The sequence below is a fragment of the Lissotriton helveticus genome, chromosome 3_1 (genome assembly GCF_964261635.1).
Source record: "Lissotriton helveticus chromosome 3_1, aLisHel1.1, whole genome shotgun sequence".
In the NCBI taxonomy this organism is placed as follows: domain Eukaryota; kingdom Metazoa; phylum Chordata; class Amphibia; order Caudata; family Salamandridae; genus Lissotriton; species Lissotriton helveticus.
Genome location: NC_136061.1, coordinates 338,661,386 through 338,681,784, shown reverse-complemented (window position 1 = coordinate 338,681,784; position 20,399 = coordinate 338,661,386). Strand labels below are relative to the sequence as shown.

At 42.3% G+C, this 20,399-nt stretch overlaps 1 protein-coding gene across 15 annotated transcripts in view; it reads right to left on the bottom strand.

Annotated features, from left to right (window-relative positions):
* NCOR1 (nuclear receptor corepressor 1) overlaps nucleotides 1-20,399 on the bottom strand; it is a 1,934,049-nt gene that overhangs the window by 1,790,222 nt on the left and 123,428 nt on the right. For all 15 annotated transcript variants that reach the window (XM_078679968.1, XM_078679976.1, XM_078679969.1 and 12 more), the window contains exon 3: nucleotides 14,432-14,604. In XM_078679968.1, the coding sequence (XP_078536094.1) occupies nucleotides 14,432-14,539 (108 nt within the window). In that variant the 5' untranslated portion in view covers nucleotides 14,540-14,604. The remainder of the gene's footprint in view (nucleotides 1-14,431; nucleotides 14,605-20,399) is intronic.

The following is a 20,399-nucleotide window of genomic DNA, read 5'->3' as shown; positions in this document are numbered from 1 at the left end:
TGATCTCATACCTGCACAAAAAAAGACCACTTTATTAAGGTACATAAAATATCATAGGGTAGTTAAAAGAAAATACGAAGCTCTCCTTGGTAATGCAACAGAATTGCAATGAAAAAGGATACATAATAACTTGTGTTTATACGGTGTTCAATATGGAAGTTCCAATTTTGTAGCTCTGTGAACATAGTTTGCAATTTAATAAAATGTTATTCAGCAAGAATGAAAGGCTGAGTTGGGATTCAAACCTGTGAATTGCAGGTTGCACACAGATTTCTGCAAAGGATAATCAATTCACAAACTACTGTCATGCCATGCCACCTTCTTTCCTATATTTTATGTACATGTGTTTTGAAGCCAATATCCAGTGCTCTGGAATGTGAGACTGGGAAGTGCTTGACTGTCATGGTTCAGCACTATAGGTTGGTGAGGTTCAGAGGGGCGACAGTGGTGGGCACATGTGCATGTTAAGAGCCAGTGATGTGACAACGTTCAAATCACAACTAAGACAATGGCTGTGATGATTGGCCCTGTGCCCGCAGTTTGAATATGCTGGTGCATTCATTCAGGGGCAAACCTTATTGTCTGCATAGGACACCCTCCTCATATCTAAAACCCTCCTGGGGCTCTAAAACCTTATGAATAAATTCTCCGAAGTCTGTAAGTAAGAGTCTTTAAATGAACAAGGTGCCAAAAGCAACATTGTTGGTCTTTAACCCAAAAGGACCCCTTTAGCGCACTATTTGGAGGACATTGGATTATTTACATTCTAGAAGCTCAAATACTGGGGCATTCAAGAGGCTTCCAATGATTCCACATCTAAACAGGGTGACAAGAGTACCCTCACGTTGAACCACAGGGCTAACACCACACTGTGATTTGGCAGAAGGTTGTGGTCTCATGCTACAGGGTTGCAGTCTACAGGGCAAATGCCCAATCAGCTGCCCTATATGGGCCTAATCTATGGGGTGTTGTAGATTAAACTAGGAGCGACCTCCAGGGTTTCTTATTTGTTCTTTAAAATAAACACTAAGTTTGCAATCAAGACATCTTTCAGTCCCTTTGTCCCTGAAACTAGGGCCCAAGAATCTAGAGCACATCGAGAAGATGAGATCCTAATTATATTAGCCTAAACTCTGGTCAAATGATGAGTCAGGGTCATATAGAGCAGCATTTCAAGAGGTCAAGGAAATAAGAAAGCACATAACGTCTTACATTTTTGAAAGATAAGGCCTTTCTCAATATTGAAATAATGCAAACTTAATCATCAGTTGGCTCATTAAAAATGTATTGGGAATACACAGATCAAAGTATGTTATTGAAGACCACACAATATGATGTTGTAACGGGTTTTTAAAGATTCAAACATATGCCATGTTTTGAAATGTAGTTCGATAATATCAAAAGCTCAACTTGCCAAAACTTTGTATTTTAATTTTACAGTGGACATTTAGCCTCTAGTAATTTTTATGAATAAGAAGCCTACAAATTTGTTGCTTTCAAAACTCTGTTAGCACACCACCCAAATAGATTAAACAGAAGCAAACGTTTTGTGTTCGACCACTTTGAATGAAATGGATTGTCCCAGACTTTAGGAGTTTGGGAATAACGATCTACTTGGCAGCTTTTTGCATATATGAATCAAATGAATCAGGCGTCAAAGTCCTAACAGTGTTGCACTTTTTATAGCTAGCTTGGATGGTTAAAGCGAAGTATTAGTCATTTGCCCACTGATACACATTTCCTGTTATTTTCCGTGAAATATGAGATGGCCTCTATAAAATAGAAAATACGTGATGATTTATTGATGTACAGGCACATTTTATCTCTAACTTCCATGAACTTCTTTATCACACTCCATGTTGAATTTTTAGTAGATTTTTAATTAGGATTTTCAGAGTATGAGATGCCATATAAATCTTTTTAAAAACTTGATTGACCTGTGATTGATAGAAATGTAATTAGTGGTTTTATAATGAGATTCATTGGTGCAGAATGATGGAGGTTTTAAAAACCTTTTGGATTTAAAGACTGTGCAAACTGTCTTATGGGTAAATTATCTAAAATAACGTATTCAACTTTAAATCAGCGCTTGAATGGCACAATAGTGTACCCCTCTGTCAGCAAACAAATGTAGAACCTAGCCCCCTGGCTTTAATACTTTCAGGAAGTGCATGTGTGATTCATGAACCTACAACAGCTCCAAAGTCACCATTCATGCTTTACTAATCATGTGCATGCGTCTTGGTGAAGCTGCCTATTTTGTTTCAATTAATGTTTCAAGATGCAAACTAAAATATACATTAAAAGTGTCTCAAAGTGAATATTTTAAACAGAAAAGAACAGCCGTTCAGTAAATTACAGCTCCCAGGCCCTTTAAGAAAAAAACAAGAAAAAAACATTAAAAATAAGCGAGGTGTGGGGAGATAAATTTAAAAATTAAAGAGGATTGGGCTGGTGAAGCAAAAGGCAAGCTTAGTAGGGAACATGGAGAGCGACCAAGGACAGATCAGTGGGGAAGCAGCACACAATAAATAGCAACAGCAAGAGAAGGAGCGCTGCATGATTTGTTCCCTGAAAGTAATTAAGGCATTAAGCAAAAGAAAATGCACCATATGAGGAAGAAAAGCCTTTGATTAAGCATATCAGACTGACAAGCAAGCCAACCAAAGATAAGCAATGGGCTGACCCAAAGCCCACTCTTAAGTACTGGTATTGTCCACAATAGGTCTTCTACAACGAAACAGCTAAAAGCGGCTTGTAGGCCAGACGAGAAAAACAGTGGGGATATAAAATACAAAATGTAGGTGTACATCATGCTGATCACAATTCCAGTTGCAAACGGACAGCAAGATGGATGAACGTCATTTCTAAGAAGCTAGTCACAACCTCTCGCTATAAAACCACTTCTTATAAAAATCGGCAAACCACAGCAGGCTTTTTTAAGGCACGGCCTCGCAGCTGTAAGAGATGAGTGCCGACAAACGTGTCAGCCAATGACATCTAAATATCCGGCATGCAGCTCATTGTAGTGTTTGCAATGAGGTTCCATGAAGGAGTAAAACGTGAACACTTTGTGGCTGGTGATTTAATTCTGACATACACAAATTATCTTTACTGGCCACTGTGGAAACAAAGCGTGCAAGTGTTGCAGTTGTTCAGGTCGAGCATTAGAGACCTCTTGTATATACTTTAGTATATACTTATATGTACTTTGTGGGCTCTGAGATCAGCCCTAGAACTGGTCTGCTTCCGATTAGGGCCTTTTTTTTCTGTTCAACTGCCTCCATTTAACAATTTTAATAGAAAACTACCAGAATTGCTATGTGCTGCATAGCTAAATACATAGAAGGTCCCAACGGAGAGACCGATTGCATTGCAAATGCTCGTTTTAATTTGAGCATTCCTAGGGAGAGGACGGACTCACTCTAGCAAATGCAGAGTGACCCATTACAAATTACGTCCGCTTCCATCTTTTGAGGAGTACTTAAAAAGTAACTTCGATAAATTAGGAAAGTCTGAAGGCCCATACATTAAGGCTCTGTAAATACTCTACAATGCAGCAATTAACTTGGGTAAGCATGACTAAAGCCAACCAAAAAAAAGATTGCAAAACAAACTTTAAAATTATGGAGAAGGCAATTTTCATTTCGTAAATTAAAGTTTCTATCCCTTTGCAGAAGAGCATCACATAGAACCACTTGGTCATTATACCTCATTAATGGTGAATATCTTTGAACAAAAAGTCTCCAACCCACAAAGAAGCAGATTGTCAAGACATAATACCGAAGGAGAATCTGGCAAAAGCTTTAAGTCACATACAGAGGGAGCTGTAGATGGGGACTTAAACACTGGCAGAGCTCAGGCCTGTTTAAATTAAGCAATGGCTAAGCCAAAAGGTCAAGCATTGGCTGCTTTTTCAAGGATTCTTTTGTTATGGTTTTTGTAAAACTTTACTGTTCAGGGAGCTGTGCGGCCCTCGACGACATTAGAAATAGTAATTGAGTAAAAGCAAAAGTATTTTTACGGTCTCAAAAAGCAAACTTTGCCATAGTAGTTCCTGCCACTCAAAAGAGGTCCTCTTTATGTGGATACAGTTCTTCTAAAGGAAAAGAATGTTGTCACTCATAACAAAATTACCCAATGGCTGAAACAAGCTGACCCACTGTCCCATGCTGTAGTGAGTGGAAGAAAAATGTGAACGACAAAAATGGAAGAGAAATAGCAGAAAGACCTTAAGAGTATGTGTGTGTGTTTATATATTAAATACACACATACATACACATATACATATACATACACACACACTAAACTTGGGAACTACCCAGATTTCTCCTTTTTTGTATAATTTATGCGTCACTCTATGCCCTCAAGGGTATCGTTTGGACTTATACTGGGTGCTCCCTTGTGTCTGAACAAAGCTAAACCTCTCTGAAGAGCTGTAATGACAGCGAAACACGTGTCAGGGGTTGCTTTTATTCATTTCAGGTTGGCTTGGATGGTATTTTACCAATTCAAAGCTGTAATATTGTGCCTGGAGTGATGAATGGCTTTTGTCATTTTACAGCTCGGCGTGGATAGCACTTTGCTAATCCTATGCTTAAAGACATTGCTGTACAAATGGCAAAAGACTTAGTCCATTTCTATCTCGGCGTGGATAGCACTGTGCTAATCCTATGCTTAAAAACTTTGAGAGAAAAGCAGACATTTGAGGTGAGCAAATTTAGAGTGTCGCTGGTGTTGCGGGTGAGATAGATATATATATATATATATATATCTATCTCAAACAAATCCTGATGCCGGAGTCCACTTTCCCCAGGGGGCAGGAAAAACACACAGGGACAGACCACAAGCAGCTCAATGAAGTGTATGCTTTTGTTTCATAACAACCTCCTCAGCAAGACGTGTTTCTCAAATGACGTGCAATCACAGAGGCGTGTCTTAAATAGTGCTATACAAAGAAAGCCACTCCTCTGACTAATTGACATAGAAAACATGCTACCATAAAATATGTACAGCGATAAAAGAATGCATGTGATGAGTAACTATATACATTGTTCTAACACATCTCCCCTTCCATATCATTTTAAAATTCTGTACAATATGATAAACACAGTGAGGCCGATTGGGCAAAAAATTAGTGGGGTGTGATATGTATTCAGGACTCATGTACATCATATTTTAAAGCAAGTTATGAGATCAAACTGTCAACCTGTGAGTAAGTGGCAAAAAAGTGCAAGTGCTAATAAAGTACAGGACACGTACAATATGATAAAATTCTATGGGAAAGGCTCTATGGTAGTGAATAATGATAATGCCATATGTTAGATCCGGTAGGTAAATCTATCCCTGGGGATGTCAATAAATGCACACTAGTGAAAAAAGTAATTTAGTGCAAAAAACGGCAGAGAGCTGTGGTCATAAGAGCAATTGTTGAAGTGTAGTTAGTGTAACGAAACAATTGCCCTGGACGGGGTGCTGCCAGAAATTGCTGGAGGAGTGTGGCTCACTGGTTAGAGCGGTACAAAAGGGGGTGGTGATGGACAGAGCATCGGAATCAATCAAACACTCACACCCAGTCAAAAGATCTGGGTTTGTTCCATCACCGTTCTTTAGCCCACTCTGCCACCCCAGTTCAGACATGGCTATATGCAAATCAGTCTGACCCTGTGCCTCATGGGAACAGTCCAGGGAAGACATGGCTTGGCAGTTCGGGCTGGACTGTTCCCATGAGCCACAGGGTCAGACTGATTTGCATATAGCCATGTCTGAACTGGGGTGGCAGAGTGGGCTAAAGAACGGTGATGGATTAAACCCAGATCTTTTGACTGGGTGTGAGTGTTTGATTGATTCAGATGCTCCGTCCATCACCACCCCCTTTTGTACTGCTTTTGGCCGCCATAAGTGTGGCAGGGTATGCTCAGACGTGAGTCCCTTGCTCACTTTGCCACTGGATTCAAGCAAGCCGGGCTGAAGACGGCTGGAATGCCAGAAACCGGTCCTCGGAAGCTTGTTTCCGGTCCAGGTAAGACATGGCTTGGCAGTTCGGGCTGGACTGTTCCCATGATGCACAGGGTCAGACTGATTTGCATATAGCCATGTCTGAACTGGGGTGGCAGAGTGGGCTAAAGAACGGTGATGAATTAAACCCAGATCTTTTGACTGGGTGTGAGTGATTGATTCAGATGCTCTGTCCATCACCACCCCCTTTTGTACCGTCACTGCTTAGAGCAGCAGACTCTGATGCAGAGGTCTGGCCCGGACCAGGGTTCAATTCCCGTCGCGGCAGGGTCTTGGGCTCAATGTCCTCGGACCCGATAATTCTCTCGCCTCGGTGCCTACTCTAATCATGGGTCCCACTCTGGAACTCTGGGCAATAGCTTGCTTAATGTCCACACCGGCCCTACCGCTAGGATGCCTGGCTTCACCTTGGGGCGCCCAGGAGTGGGCACCTCACAGGAACAGGCCAGGACGGGTTCCTCAGCGGCACAGCGCTGGGACACACTGGCTAGTGTAACCAGGCACTTTATAAGCTCAGTATTAGTATTATTATTATTATTATTATTATTAGGAGACTAGCCAGAAATCCCGGATTTGTGCAATATACGCAAAATGAAGTAGTTAGATCAATCCTCAGAAGTGTGGGTTACCTGAGGGTAATTATTATTGGAGCAATCATGGGGTCAAGGTGTGTTCAGGAAGCCATGTGATGTTCAAAGCCTCTCCTCTGAAGAAGGCCGAGTGCGGCTGAAATGCATAAGAACAGGGGGGCTTCATGAATGGTTTAATAAACTGTGGAATCTTACCTGCGGTGTCTGCGGCTCAATTCTTTCCGTGAGGAGATGCTCTGGGTGATACAATACGGCCGGGTCCTGGCCGCGAGCGACGCACCACCAGAGAAAGTGCACCAATGACTGCCCACAACTGGACCACTTTTGTTGCTGGCGAAGGCTAAAAGACGTGCAGTGGTAGCCATCAGGGACTGGCCCTTGGATTGGACCCCGGCGCACTTGAAAATGGTGCGCAAGGGGACCCCAGGATAAACTTTTGTTTAAATAAAACATAGTTAACATCGCCCACCGAAGGGAAGTAACTATGAGGCCCAAGACGCACTACAAAGACAAGCATGCTCGACACCAACGCTCATCTGGGCACCCACCTGAGGGTAATTATTATTGGAGCAATCATGGGGTCAAGGTGTGTTCAGGAGGCCATGTGATGTTCAAAGCCCCTCCTCTAAAGAAGGCAGAGTGCGGCTGAAATGCACATGGACAGTGGGGCTTCACGAATGGTTTAATAAACTGTGGAATCTTACCTGCGGTGTGTGCGGCTCAATTCTTTCCGTAAGGAGAGGCTCTGGGTGATATATATATATACACACACACACACACACATAAATCAATCACTCCGCAACTCGCCATTAAGGCAGATACTTTTAATTAAACTTGAGCCAAATCTGGTAATTAAGGATAATTTCCCGACGCATTTCGGTCTTCCTGGACCTTGTTCACAGGTTTAGTACTTTGAGTTTCTTTGTTAATTGGGACCACATGTTACCGTTCAACATATTGCTTTATACAGGACTGTGCTTTTGGAATTCTAAACATGCCAGTTTTTTTCTTTCCATCTCCAAACGTGCAACCTGTTCTGATTTGCTCCACGTATGAAACGCTTAATGCAATGTCCAAATGTTCTCACCAGTCAGTCCTTCCTCACTCATAGTGCATGCTGGTAGATGTAGTCACAACATTCATATTATCCTTTGGTGTTATCAATTTGCATTCAAAGATATTCCCCCCCTTCAATTGGTTTTTATTTGCAATGTCATCAACACTCCTTTGGATTTAGTAAAATGATTCCTGGATTCGTGCTGTGTGCGAGTCTTACTGCAGTGCCTGAACGTTCCGCTTTTGCTTTTGGCTAATCCTGTTCCAAGCCAAAACAGACCCGCTGCATCTGCTCTATCAGTTGTGGCAGCCCTCGCCTTTACACGTATAGATATTGCCAAATGAAGTCCAAAACTTTGGCGAAGTAGCGTTCTTATCCGGTAATTAAGGGTAATTTCCTGGCTTGTGAACAAAGTCCAGGAGAACTGAAACTTGTCAGGAAATTACCGGATTTTGCTTAAGTTAAATTAATAAAAGTATGCACCTGAATGGGGAGTGAGACTGGTATTTCCAGCAACGGAGTTGGAATTAAGTGTTGAACGGCGCAATCCTTCCCTTAGTTCGCACCATAGATTTAATTTGAAAAGAGGGCTACCTTGCCAGAGTTTTGGGCCTCTTCTGGAATATATAGGTCGCCAGTAGGTATTTACAGTTAGGACCTAGTTTTCATAAGAAGAGTTTTTTTCATTTGCCAATAACTGGTTGTATGGCGAATACTTGTGAACTTTTTTAAACTAGTATGACCCTCACTCCAACTGCGGTTTTGAAAGTTTGGTGGTAACCGTTCCAGCAGGGCAGAGAAAATGGGGGAGGGGGGCCTAAACACGTCTTCCCCATGTTAATTTTCATTGAGATCTTAGATTATTACAGCCCGAACTGCTGAACGGAATTCCATCAAATTTAGCAGAAAGGCAGCAGTTGGTCTAGAAAACAAAAAATTTGGAAATTGACGTAAATGGTTCAGTTGTTTAGGAAATATTAAGGAAAATTCAAATATGTATATAATTAGGTACGCAGATCCTCCTCAGATCAAACAGTCTTCGAGCTTAAATCGGATTGGCTGCCCACACTTCAAACCAGAAGTGTTGACAGCCATCTTGGAGCAGAGTCCCGCAAAAACCCCATGTATAGAACTACTGGGCGCTCCTTTCCTATGCTGCTTGCTATCCTTGACCATATACATAACAAGCATTTGAAATGCAATAGGTCTCGCATTTACGCAAGTTTAATCTATTGGCATTGCAAATGACAATGTGTTTCATTTATGTTTTAAAAACCAAAAACCTCAATAAAAGGCATTGTCATTTACAATGCCAATAGCTCAAACTTGCGTAAATGCGAGACCTATTGCATTGCAAATGGTAGGCATCACGGACAAAGGGTGGGCGGGTAAAGAAGGCACAACAGGAGGGAGGGCGGGTAGTAAAGAAAGCACCAAACACGTTGTGTCTGCAGTAAGAGAAACTGGATAAAGAAAATAGTGCTTAAAGGCTAAATAACAGGTACCGTGTAACAACCAAAGTAAAAGGGCCAGTCGCCGTGGGAGGTGACAAATGAGGAGGTGGTACTAAGGAGGGACTAACCAGCCTATTTACAAATCAGAAGCCAGCATTTAGGATGGACAATGACACAAGCCAATGGCAAACATGGGCGGAGTGGGCAGGGCTTCTATACCCTACTCCACTACAAGTCTTGCAGAGTAGCGCATGCGCGCTGGTTCTAGGCTCGACCTAAAAAGTACTAAATGCATGTTAATTAGGTGGCTTTCCACACCCAACATCAAATGAGCACCTAGCCACAGCTCCAGTATTCTTTCTGTCCTCAAAATCTAGGCAAGTAAATTCCAAAAGGTCACCCTGGAATGCTGCCCATCATCCAGGGCAGTCTTAAAAATTATAACCCTTAAGAAATCCCTGTAACTTGCCATCAGCCAGTTACCAAAAAAGAAAAGTGGTAGACTGTGCTAAAATACTCCATTCATAATAGTACTTCCTTCCCTAATCTTGTGGCCTAAACTATTCTCACATGGCAATTGATCTGCTCAGTTTCAAGATCTTAAGATGAACGGGAATAAGGAGGCAAGTGGTCATCTGGAGACCGGGGCAGGCTATAATGTAGAGCCACTTTTGTCTACTTTAAAATCAAGAAAGGATCTGAAACCTCACCTCACCCTATGGAATACCAGAATCTGTAATAGTCCATAAAGTTATTATTCCACGGCTTGAATTCGGAATTGTTTTCTCTCATAAATACAGTATATAACTGTTTTTCTCTGTTTTCGTCTGTACATCCTGATTCTTTTGTCCGAGTAACAGCAATACGATTATCGGTAAACACTATACTGTTAATAGGAAGAATCAAAAACTGGGCAGCAGTTGGCAGAGCAGCATTCCTACATCTCATAAATGCATATTACATTATGTTCCTTGTCTATGGGGTTGGCAAAATTCCTAAAAGGCAATGCTTAATAGTTTCCTCAACCTGAAGGCCAGTCGTCTCTCTGGGGCGTCTCCAATACCCAAGAGCAATAATGCCGGCGCCGCTGGCAATTCCACGTCATATGAGCGAACATGGCTGGCTCGACTCCACAGCGGGGACACTCAAAGGAGCGCAAAGCATTGATATGCGCTAACTTGAGAGGGGTCATATATGTGGGCTGCAAATAATGAAATTGTATAAGCTTGAAGCGAGCGTTGCTGGCCACTTCCTGTACTTGTGTAAACCCTCGCCTCCTTTCAACCATCTATCTCGGATGCAAGCGACAGACACTGCGGTCAGCCTTGAGAGCTTACAGTCTGGATAATGCAAAAATTCTGATGCCATTGTAATGGTAGCGTTCGTGCACATGCTTCCCTATACAGCACTCGTGTGACTGCTAATTCCCATACCCCCGCAACCTGACGTACCACAAATGGGCATTCCGGTGGCGTCCGTGATCCCATCATGAGGTATCTATGCAAGTTATTGACCTGTCCTCAATCCGCCAGGAGGTCCTTCTCCACGTTAGGGCCTTCCGTGCACCAGAGCATTGAGTTCTGGAAAAAGGCGGAAATGTCGTAAAGCTAAAGCCCCCTGCTCCCCCCTATGCCCCCCCCCCCCCCCCCCCGGACAGAGTGTAATTTCAGGATCACCACTTTTACCCTGCTGCGCTTTCCTGTCCAATCCAGTAATAGCAGACTGCTATTAAAAGGGTCTCAAAGGTAGATCTAGGGAGAAGGGCGTGATACGACCGACGAATACATGGGAGCACTATGGAGTGAAGTAAACTATGTATATTGGTGTGAGAGTGGAAGGGTCAGGAAATACCTTGCTTTACGGAAAAACTAAAACTTTAATGCTCCCTACAGCTGGTATTGATAAAAAACGGGGGGGGGGGGGGGGGGGGGGAGTATTTAATGAACAGCTCCCTCGGTGGTCGGCAGGTTTAGAAGCCTACCCCTAAGCTTCTTCTTCAGGACCAAATACAATGATCCCTGCTACCACTCCGGCTAATGCCTGGTGCTGTTAGCCTATTAGGTGTTTCGGATTAATGTACTTCTATGCAAGACAGTTGTTCGATAGCTACTTTGTATATTCGCTCTATTTAAGAATATTACCATTTCTTAATTTTGACAGTCTGGAAGGATAGAAGCAAAAAGATTTCGTAGTCTAGGTGCTCTTTGAGATTTTCATTACATATCGTCACCCTAATTGGGGGGGGGGGGGGAATTGTGGTATATTTTTTCTCTGTATACAATCTAGTCTGCCCCATATCTCTCCTTCTCTGCGTTGGGCATGCAGTAGCGAATCTCCTACCATCCGGCTCCGTCCTATGTAGTCTCACTAGGGTGTTTTCTGCCCGAGTCAGTTCTGTCTCCAACTGGCGCCTCAAGTTCCCCGCTCTTTTGGAATTTTTTTAATTCAAATTCAAAAGGATATATTGAATACATGGCTACCCAGATGAGCTTCATAGCGCTATGGTCTACTAAGCTTAGGTAAGCTATTGTTACGCCCAAGGGTTAGAGGTAAGACGTTCCACAGTTTTTGGGGGAAAGGTGGGCAAAAAAGCACCCACCGCATTGGTCTTTTTCACCCTGGGAATAGAAAGAACACTCGGGTTACTAAGTCTCAGCTTTCTTTTGGTACAATAAGGGCTGATCGGGTGATAAAGGATACAGGGACCTTCCTTGTGCCTCGCATGGTGAATGAACTATGCAGAGCCCTTTACATTGGCTGCCCATAACCAAGCAGATTCATTTTAGAGTGGCAAGTGCCGGGGAGGTCGTTTGACATTTGGGAATAACCAAAAGGATTTGTGCTGCAGCACTGTGAACGACCTGAGTTTTTTTGCAACAGAGTGTGGACTGCCCAGAGTAGTCAAGGAATTGGATAGTATTACACTTTGAATCACCGTTCTCAGGACTATAACAAGTAGCAAGCATCTTTGCACGGGCTCTTAGGAGGCCAAAAAAGCTGGAGGCCAAAGTAGCTGGATGACAGTTTCTTTGCTTTGGCAGCCTTAGTGAATTTGCTGTCAAGTATGATACAGGTTTAACATTATTGGCTTGGGGGACAGATGGTCTCCCAAAGTGGAGGGCCAGCTTTAGTTGGTTGCAGAGCAAAGGATTGATGCCAACCACCAAAACGTCAATTTTATCACCATTTAACATGATACAGCTGGAAGCCATCCAGTCAGTGACTTGCTTTAGGCAGGTGTTAAGTTTTTGTGAAACTAGACCTGTGTTGGGCGTGAGGTACACAATGCTCTATGTGTCATCCGCATAAGACACCATAATGAAAACTAAAGAGTAAATGATGACTGACAGTGGAAAAACGTAAAGGTTTAAAAGCACAGGCGCCGGGAAGAGCCCTGGGGAACAACACATTTTAAGTGGTGGGTGGCAGAAAAGAATAGCCCCTCACTAACAAAAAATTCGATAGTTTAGAAAAGATGAGAGCTATGTAATGCCCTTCCTGTGATCCAATCTGCACAGTATGGTAGGAGACCATGTCACATGCTCCACTCAGGTCGAGCAGAAGGAGAGTAGCTGAGCCACCTTGGTCAGTGACCTTTCTAAGCTTTTCTGTGGACACCAGGGGTGCCGTTTCTGTACTACACCCTAGTTGAAAACTAGTCTGGGTAGAGTGAAGGATGTTATGAGATTGCAGAAATACCGACAGATTGTTCTTTATCGCAGGTTCCGGAGAGTTCATAATATATTAAATAAAACATTATTTCATACATTATGCAAAATAGAAAAACGTTCCACTCATACAAAACTCCAAATTAATACATCTACATACTAAAAACATTTCCCAAACCTCAAATCTATTCATCTTACAGACAACCCCAAAAATTAATGTATTTTAATATGTCCAAACAGGGTGCCAAATTAACCAGGACTGTGGCCGCTATATCATGACATTTTGCCTCGTGGGCCTGGAAAACAGTTGGAGCTTTCAAGTTTGTCATGGACATCATTTACAACCAACGGAAAGCTCCAACCTATCCAAGACACTAGAACATGTGGTTTACCAGCAGTACTATAAAAGCTCCACCAAAATATCCTACAACCTCAAAAATGCATTGAGACAGAGTTCCACATCCTCACAACTACCCAGGGGCATGATGTATCATGAAAAGAAACAGAAGCATGTTGACTAAAACCTCTCCCAATTTAAAATGCCCGACAACGAACCCCCCTTATGTTCTCCCTACCCTTATATAAATTACTACACCCACAGGATCAGCAGCATAATTTCCCTTGCTTACCTCCAACATGAAATATATCTCTGCAACAAACACAGTCCACCCATTATAATGGTCTCACGCGGCTGTGTAGATCACAAATGTGTTGCAAAATTAGATCGTCTTTCATTTTGCCAATACCAAACAGCTAAAGAAATGTGATACGGTTCATAGTGTTGCTTCGCTGAAAAGACCCAAATCACAGGGGATGCTTCACCCCAATTTTCCATTCACCATCATCAAAGGATCTGTCACTTGTTTGCAACCTTTCAACCGACTCAAAACAGAAAGGTGTACAGAATTAGTAGGTAAAAATATGACAAACTAAGTCTCTGGTGGCCTAGCATTTTTGAGTGATAGCAATCACGAGTAAGACACTACCAGATTCTGATAATGACATTTTAATAAAACTTTCTTGGAAATGTTGCTCTCAGTGGATACGTCACTTGCACTCCTTGTTTCCTCTGTTCCCAGGCTAGAAATGCACCTGCTCCTTCTGTCTTTGGCAGGAGCAAATTTGCATAGGCTTTCATTGCGTAGAAACAAATTGGAAGAAGTGAACCAATATCCCACAAGCCCAATGCCCCTCCCAAAAAGAGGGCAACATTCGCACCCCTAGTGCTAAACTTTGGAATACTGCCACACTCAATGGACAACAGAAATTTACATTTCCATCACTGCTTAATTTATCAATCGGGAAACATGTATGCAAAGTACTTGTTTGTGCTAACTCAATTATGTGCAAAAGATGTAATACTCTGGAACGCGGAGAAGTATTTAACAATGGTGTTTTAAGCCATATAAACATGTTATATCCACACATAAGTGATAGTTTATTTCGGCATTCAACAAGCACTAGTTACATATTTTTATTGGTGTGTTTTGAGAGAAAGCAACTGCAAACTTGTATTTGTTGTATACCGAAATCATATACAACAGTGAACGTATGCTCATTTGAAGACATTTTCTAACAACAGTTTCCATCATAGGTGAGACAACTGCACACAGACCACTCAGTCAGTCAATCTCACTGCATTACCTGTGGATGTCGCCCACTGGAGAAGGCATACTGAACTGAGTGAGAGGAATATCGTCCTGGTTCTGCCCCGAACGCTCCTTGGTTAGGAGGGTATCCCGAGCTGGACATTATGGGTCAACGGTCCTCACCAGACTACGAAGCCTCGACTACCGGGCAACCATGTTTGCAGGAAACTGCCTAAAGAGAGAAGCGAAGAATAAACACGATTAGTGAGGAGTCCCGAAGCACCAAATACGTTCTTTATCTGTAAAGCATCAAGCAACCCAATCACAATTATTGTATCTTAGGCTGAAGCAGGGTTGAAGATCGTCAGGGACTAAGAATCCTAGGCTGTGAAATGTACTGAAACACAGTCTGCAGGTAGAACCGAACTACACACAATTAAGGAAAATACCAATTAACTCCACAAAGAACGGAGGATGGGAGCGGAAAAGTTTGCCTGGGAGTTGCGGTCTGAAAAAGTATTCTCTGCCAAAAACAGTGCATTGGTAAGGAACCTTTTTATTGTCTTTATTTAGGTTGACCTTAGTTACTGGTATATTTTGGGGCACTCCGAAAGATTTACCTCCTGGTCCATGTAATAAATAGCCACTACAAACAGGTGGCCATTTTTTTTGTCTTTTTCTTAAGGAAGAACAAAGTGTATTTTGCCAATACTCCGATTGTACACAGTGTAGACAGACTGCTTTCCTTTTATTGTGGCTACAAACGTCTCCAATAGGTTTTGTAGTAAGCAATTTTTAGGTCGACCCTAGCTGCAGTGTACATGCGCTGCTCGCTCTGCGAGGTATGCTCTATTAGGGTATGCACTAGCAGCCCCACCCACTCTCCGCCCTTATTTGTCACTGGCTTTGTGTCATTGTCTTTCATAAAGGCTGGCTTCCGATTCATTATGAGGTTTGCTAGTCCCTCCTTAGTACCGCATTGTCTTCATTACCGCCCATAAGGACTGGACCTTTTACTTGGCTTGTTACACGGTCGAATTTATCTTCATGGGTGAGCACTATTTTGATAAAGGACATTAATGGGGACAATGGCGGCTGCTTTTTTTGTATATGCTTGCTGAACGCAGCACCCGCTTTAGGGACTCCACGCTCAGTTTAAATATGTGTTTTTATTTATTTTTTTAAGAGATCTGATGTTGAGCGAGGCGCCCGCTTCAGGGACACTGCACGGTTTTGTTATTTTTTTTTGTAACTTTAGTAATGAGCGCAGCGCTGCTTCAGACACCGTGTTCTGCAATCCAATAGGTGTTGCTTTTGCGAAGGTTTGAGCTGTTGGTATTGTAAATTACAATGCCTTTTAATTTATAAAAGGCATTGCCATTTATAAATTCTCGCAGTTGTTAAAAGTGCATTGTAAATGCTTGTTTAATCTGCAGCAATAGGATAAAAGTCAAAGTCAAAAAAGTTTATTGTATAATTAATTAAAATCTTTACAATCTTCCCATTATAAAAATGACTGTATGAAAACAATTAATATCGAACATTAAAATTACCCATTCATTTTACGGCTAGCATTAAAAAAAAATTACAAAAAAATTATAAATACAACATTTAAAAAATTTGGATTTAGGCCGGCTCCTGCCATCTAACTGGGCTCTTAATCGAGTTTTGGATTCAGTCCGTGTGTACCGCAGGAGATCCATAAGAAGCTGGGCTGGGGCAACTTTCTCCTTTGTTTTACACCTGCTCAGCTTGCCCTAACCGTTTTCTTACCTCTGCCAGGAATTTTACTCCCCGGCAGGCCAGAATTATGGAGGAACCTCCCAGCCAGCTTATCACTGCCTGTCTGCAAGTACGAATTTTCAGTTAATTAAAAATGGGCTTCAAATACAGTCTCCTCGGGACCATGACTGCTGGACATGCACATAAAAAGTGAGATAAGGATTCCGTTTTGTATCCACATAGCCGGCATTGCTCCGTTTGATGGTTGTGTTTCCAGGAAAGTAATAGTTCTTTTGAAACATGCTGTCCCATTCGGTAATCTATGTAGTTCTTTTTAAGTGCCCGCTAAAGTGAGATAATAAATATGCTAGCGGCTTAAGTGATTTAAAAGAGGTGATGATGGTCCACCCTTGCAGACGTTTAGAGATAGCATTTTTGTCCTCCAGGAAGGATTTCCTTTTTGCTGCCTTGTTGACTGCTCTACTAATACTTGCTTTGCTTTGTCTGCCCAGATTTACCACACTGTTTTTAAATCAAGCTCCGTCAAGCAGGTTTTCAAATACCTTCCCCAGGAGCTCGGTGTTTCATTTTCCACCTGATGTTTGATTTCTTCCCAGCACAGAGTGTCCATGGTCTCTGGGTCGGCGGAGCGAAATTTTTGGCAGAGCTTCACGAAACCGCTCATGCTCCGGAATTTCTCGTTTTGAAGGCCGAATTCGAACTGCACTTGCGAAGGGGAGGCAGATTTTGGCAGATTAAAAACGGCTTTATAGATCTTTGTCTGCAGGTCGTTTAGTAGATCAGCCTCCTTGCCGCACCAGGTGATTAGGCCGTAGGACAGGGTGGGCAGAATTTGAGCAGCCATAACCTTTAGGAGATGATTGTAATTTGGGCAATCCAATTTTGCTTTTAATAGTCGATACGTGAAAATAAGTGATTGCGCTTTGGCTTTTATTGCCAATTTATGCTCCTTATGTGTTAATCCTTGCCCTATTGTAATTCCGAGGTATTTGTAGGACCGTTGCCCCATTAGTCGTCCATTTGTACTTGATTTTTTTTGGTTCCACTAGGCGAACGTCTTTCGTTTTTGCTTTATTTAATTCCAATTTTTCCTGATTCAATTAAGCCGTTCATTTATTTATTGCTCTTCTTAGGCCTATTGGTGTTTGACTTAGCACTACTATGTCGTCCGCGTATTGTAGTATATTAATTGGTTTGTTGGCCATGGACGGTGGATGACATTCAGCGGCATCCATAACTTAGCTTATTTAATCTTTTTCTCTCAGATATTAGTTAAGGGCTAACACGCAACCTTGTTTTAAGCCTTGTAATACTCTAGGTTGTACTGCCTCCATTTCCTAATTTCATTCTTGCCCATGTGTTATTGTGCAGGACGACTATTGCCTTTAATAGTTGACTCTGCAGTCCCCAGATGTTTAATTTTGATCACAGGCGCTCTCTGCTCACTCGGTCAAAAGCTAATTTTATGTCCACGAAATAAGCGTACAACCGAGATCCCTTTTTAACTGCTTTTTCCATTAAGAGCGCCAAAATAGCTACATTTATTATGGTTCCTATCCCTTGCCTGAATCCTGTTTGGAACTTAGGAATTATATTCGTATCGCCTATCCAGTCTCGTAGCTGTGCTAGGATGCAAGATGAGTAAAGTTTAGCCTCAACATCAATTAAGGATATCAACCTGTAATTTGCAGGGTTGCGATGGTCTCCCTGTTTAAATATCGGGTGAATTATGTTCCCTTTCCAAGAGGCAGGGACTTCTGCGTGTTCGTATATATGGTTGAAAAGAGGTGTCAAGGTCTCTGACCAGAAGTCTGGGTCTTTCTTAAACAGCGCGTTGGGCAGCCCGTTTGGACCTGCTGCTCCTTCTGGCTTTAGTTTTAATATTATGCCCCTCAATTGTTTTTTGGTGATTAGAGGGTTTATTTCTTTGCCACCGTTCTTTGTCCCAGTCTTAGTTTTCTTTGTTTTCCGTACTCATGTTTCTATTTCTTTTCCCCACTTCTGGCTCCATCACCTGGGGACCTTCTTTGGTACCTGGCTCAGTGTTACAATACAGATTTTGCACATGTTGAACCCAGGTTTCTTCTCCGATCCCTGCCTCTTGCTGGAGGCTAGCTCCTTTATTTAGATCGTTTATTATACCCCAGAAGTCCCTACTGTTTGGCAATTCCCCCCCCCCCCGCACACAATAATTTGTTACAGATAATCCTTGTGTGTAGTCTTGGCACCCCTCAACATCTTCCTGTAAACCCTCCTTGCTTCCTTTAGTTTGCTTTTGTCTGAAATATTCCCCATTCTTTCTGCCTGCGCCTGTGATCGGACCTCGCTTGCGACCCTTCTCTTTTGAGCTCTTAGGTCCGTGTTAAACCATGGCTCCTTCCTGATGTTGAAACTTTTTCGGTTCCCCAACACTGCTGGAAATTTATGGATAAGGTCCCAGGTCAGCTGCTCCCAGTTGGTCACGCGATCTTCCTTTAACTGAGGCCCTAAATGAGTTATGTAATCATTTGCTGTGTCCTGGATACCTTTCAACCCCCCCCCCCCCCCCTTGCCATTTTAGTTTTTTTGATTGAATTTTTCGGCATGTTGTATAAGAGAGTTCATTTTTTGTGCCATGGTAAGCGAGATGTTCATTCTTGTTATTTGGGGAAGTGATCACTTTCAATGCGTTGATTAATTTGAAATGTTTCAATACTGGGTAGTAAGTCCTTACTCGTGATTGTATAATCTATTATTGAGTGGACCTTGCCACTCAAGTATGCAACGGCTGCTGGTGTGTCGCCTTTTGTTTTACCGTTCAATATTGACAATCCCAAGTCTCCTTATATAGTTGTTATTTTTTGACCACCACAGGTCTCTCATCTTCCCTTCTACCTGGTTTTTAACTGTGAGGTTGCAGTTGAAGTCTCCTGATATGAACATTGGGCATTGCACATAGGATCTTTGCATCACTTTTATCAAGGACATTAAGTTTGAATATTTTTCTTTCTGGGTCTTCCTCTCAGGGTGGATGTAAACATTAATCACTAGAAGTTGCCATTTTTGAGTCTCTGGTGGGGACCAGTCTCTAATTCTGATCACTTGGGCCCAGTTAACCCCCACTTCCAGTTCTTCTGTTACCCAGTCATATTTTTGGGCTACGTATGTTGATAATCCGCCTCGCGGATGCCCAAAAGGTGAAAATCTTTCAGCAAAGATGTGGTGTTCTTTAAACCCTGCGATTGAAGTGGGCGTCAATTTCCAGGTTTCCTGGATCAGAATTAGGTCTTGTTGCTGAAAGAAGGCTAAGGTTTCCTGATCCTGGGCCATTTCTTGAAAACCATGGACATTCCAGGAACAAAACGAGACGCTGTGCGGCCTTTTTAGGGCGAGGCCTCCGCCCACGTAAGTGGGAGGAGTTTCGAGATCCTAATGTTAAAGAACAGAAAAAAAAAAGTATCTCCTAGGGCTTTGGCGAGACAAATTCCACACATTCCTTAGTGTGTTCTGTCATCTGGCCAGTGATTCGTCTTCGTTGTGGTGTCGTTTTAATAGCCTTGAAGTGATAGGCTAAATGTCGTTTTCGTCGGGCATGTGTAGCATTTTTCGTGCGTGTGCGCGCAAAGAAGTACATTAATTATAATTAGGAGCTGTCAGGGTGCCTCCGTAAGTGAATCCAGATGGCCGGGCGCGTTCACCATTCAGCAGCGCTCAGCTGCTCCATGCCAGGCCGGGAAAGGGCTTCATTAGTTCAAGAACAAGAGTCTGACGTTCTGTCATGGGCTGTTCTTTTAATCTCAGTTTCATTTTTTTTCTGGAATGGTCCGTGGCCGGTGTGAATGGAATTGTTCTCTCGAGTTTATTATGTGTTTCTTTGCAGCAGCTTTTGTTTTCGGAGCTGAGGTAATGAATAGCAAGCTGGCAGGCAGCACCTTTTAGAACTGTTTGCTTTCTGTTTGAGACTCCTGACAATGTTTTACAAAATCTTTTTTCTAAAAGCAAGCATCTATCGGAAGTGGGAGATAGGAACCTTTTGACTGGTTTCATGTAGTTCAGAGATTCACTTTCATTCCTCTTTAAATATCACTCTTTAGGTGTTCAAGGTTTGTGTATTTTTTTTTACATATCTTAAGACAATCCAAAAGTATTTTTTCAAGATGAAATGCCAAAGCAGCACAATGCAGAGCAATGACATACTACAAGTGGCATACTATAATATTTTTTTAATAAGGGGCAAGACGTTGAAAGCCTAATAGCATTCTCAAAGTTTATGTGTAGTGTTCATAAAAGCAGCAAATCTG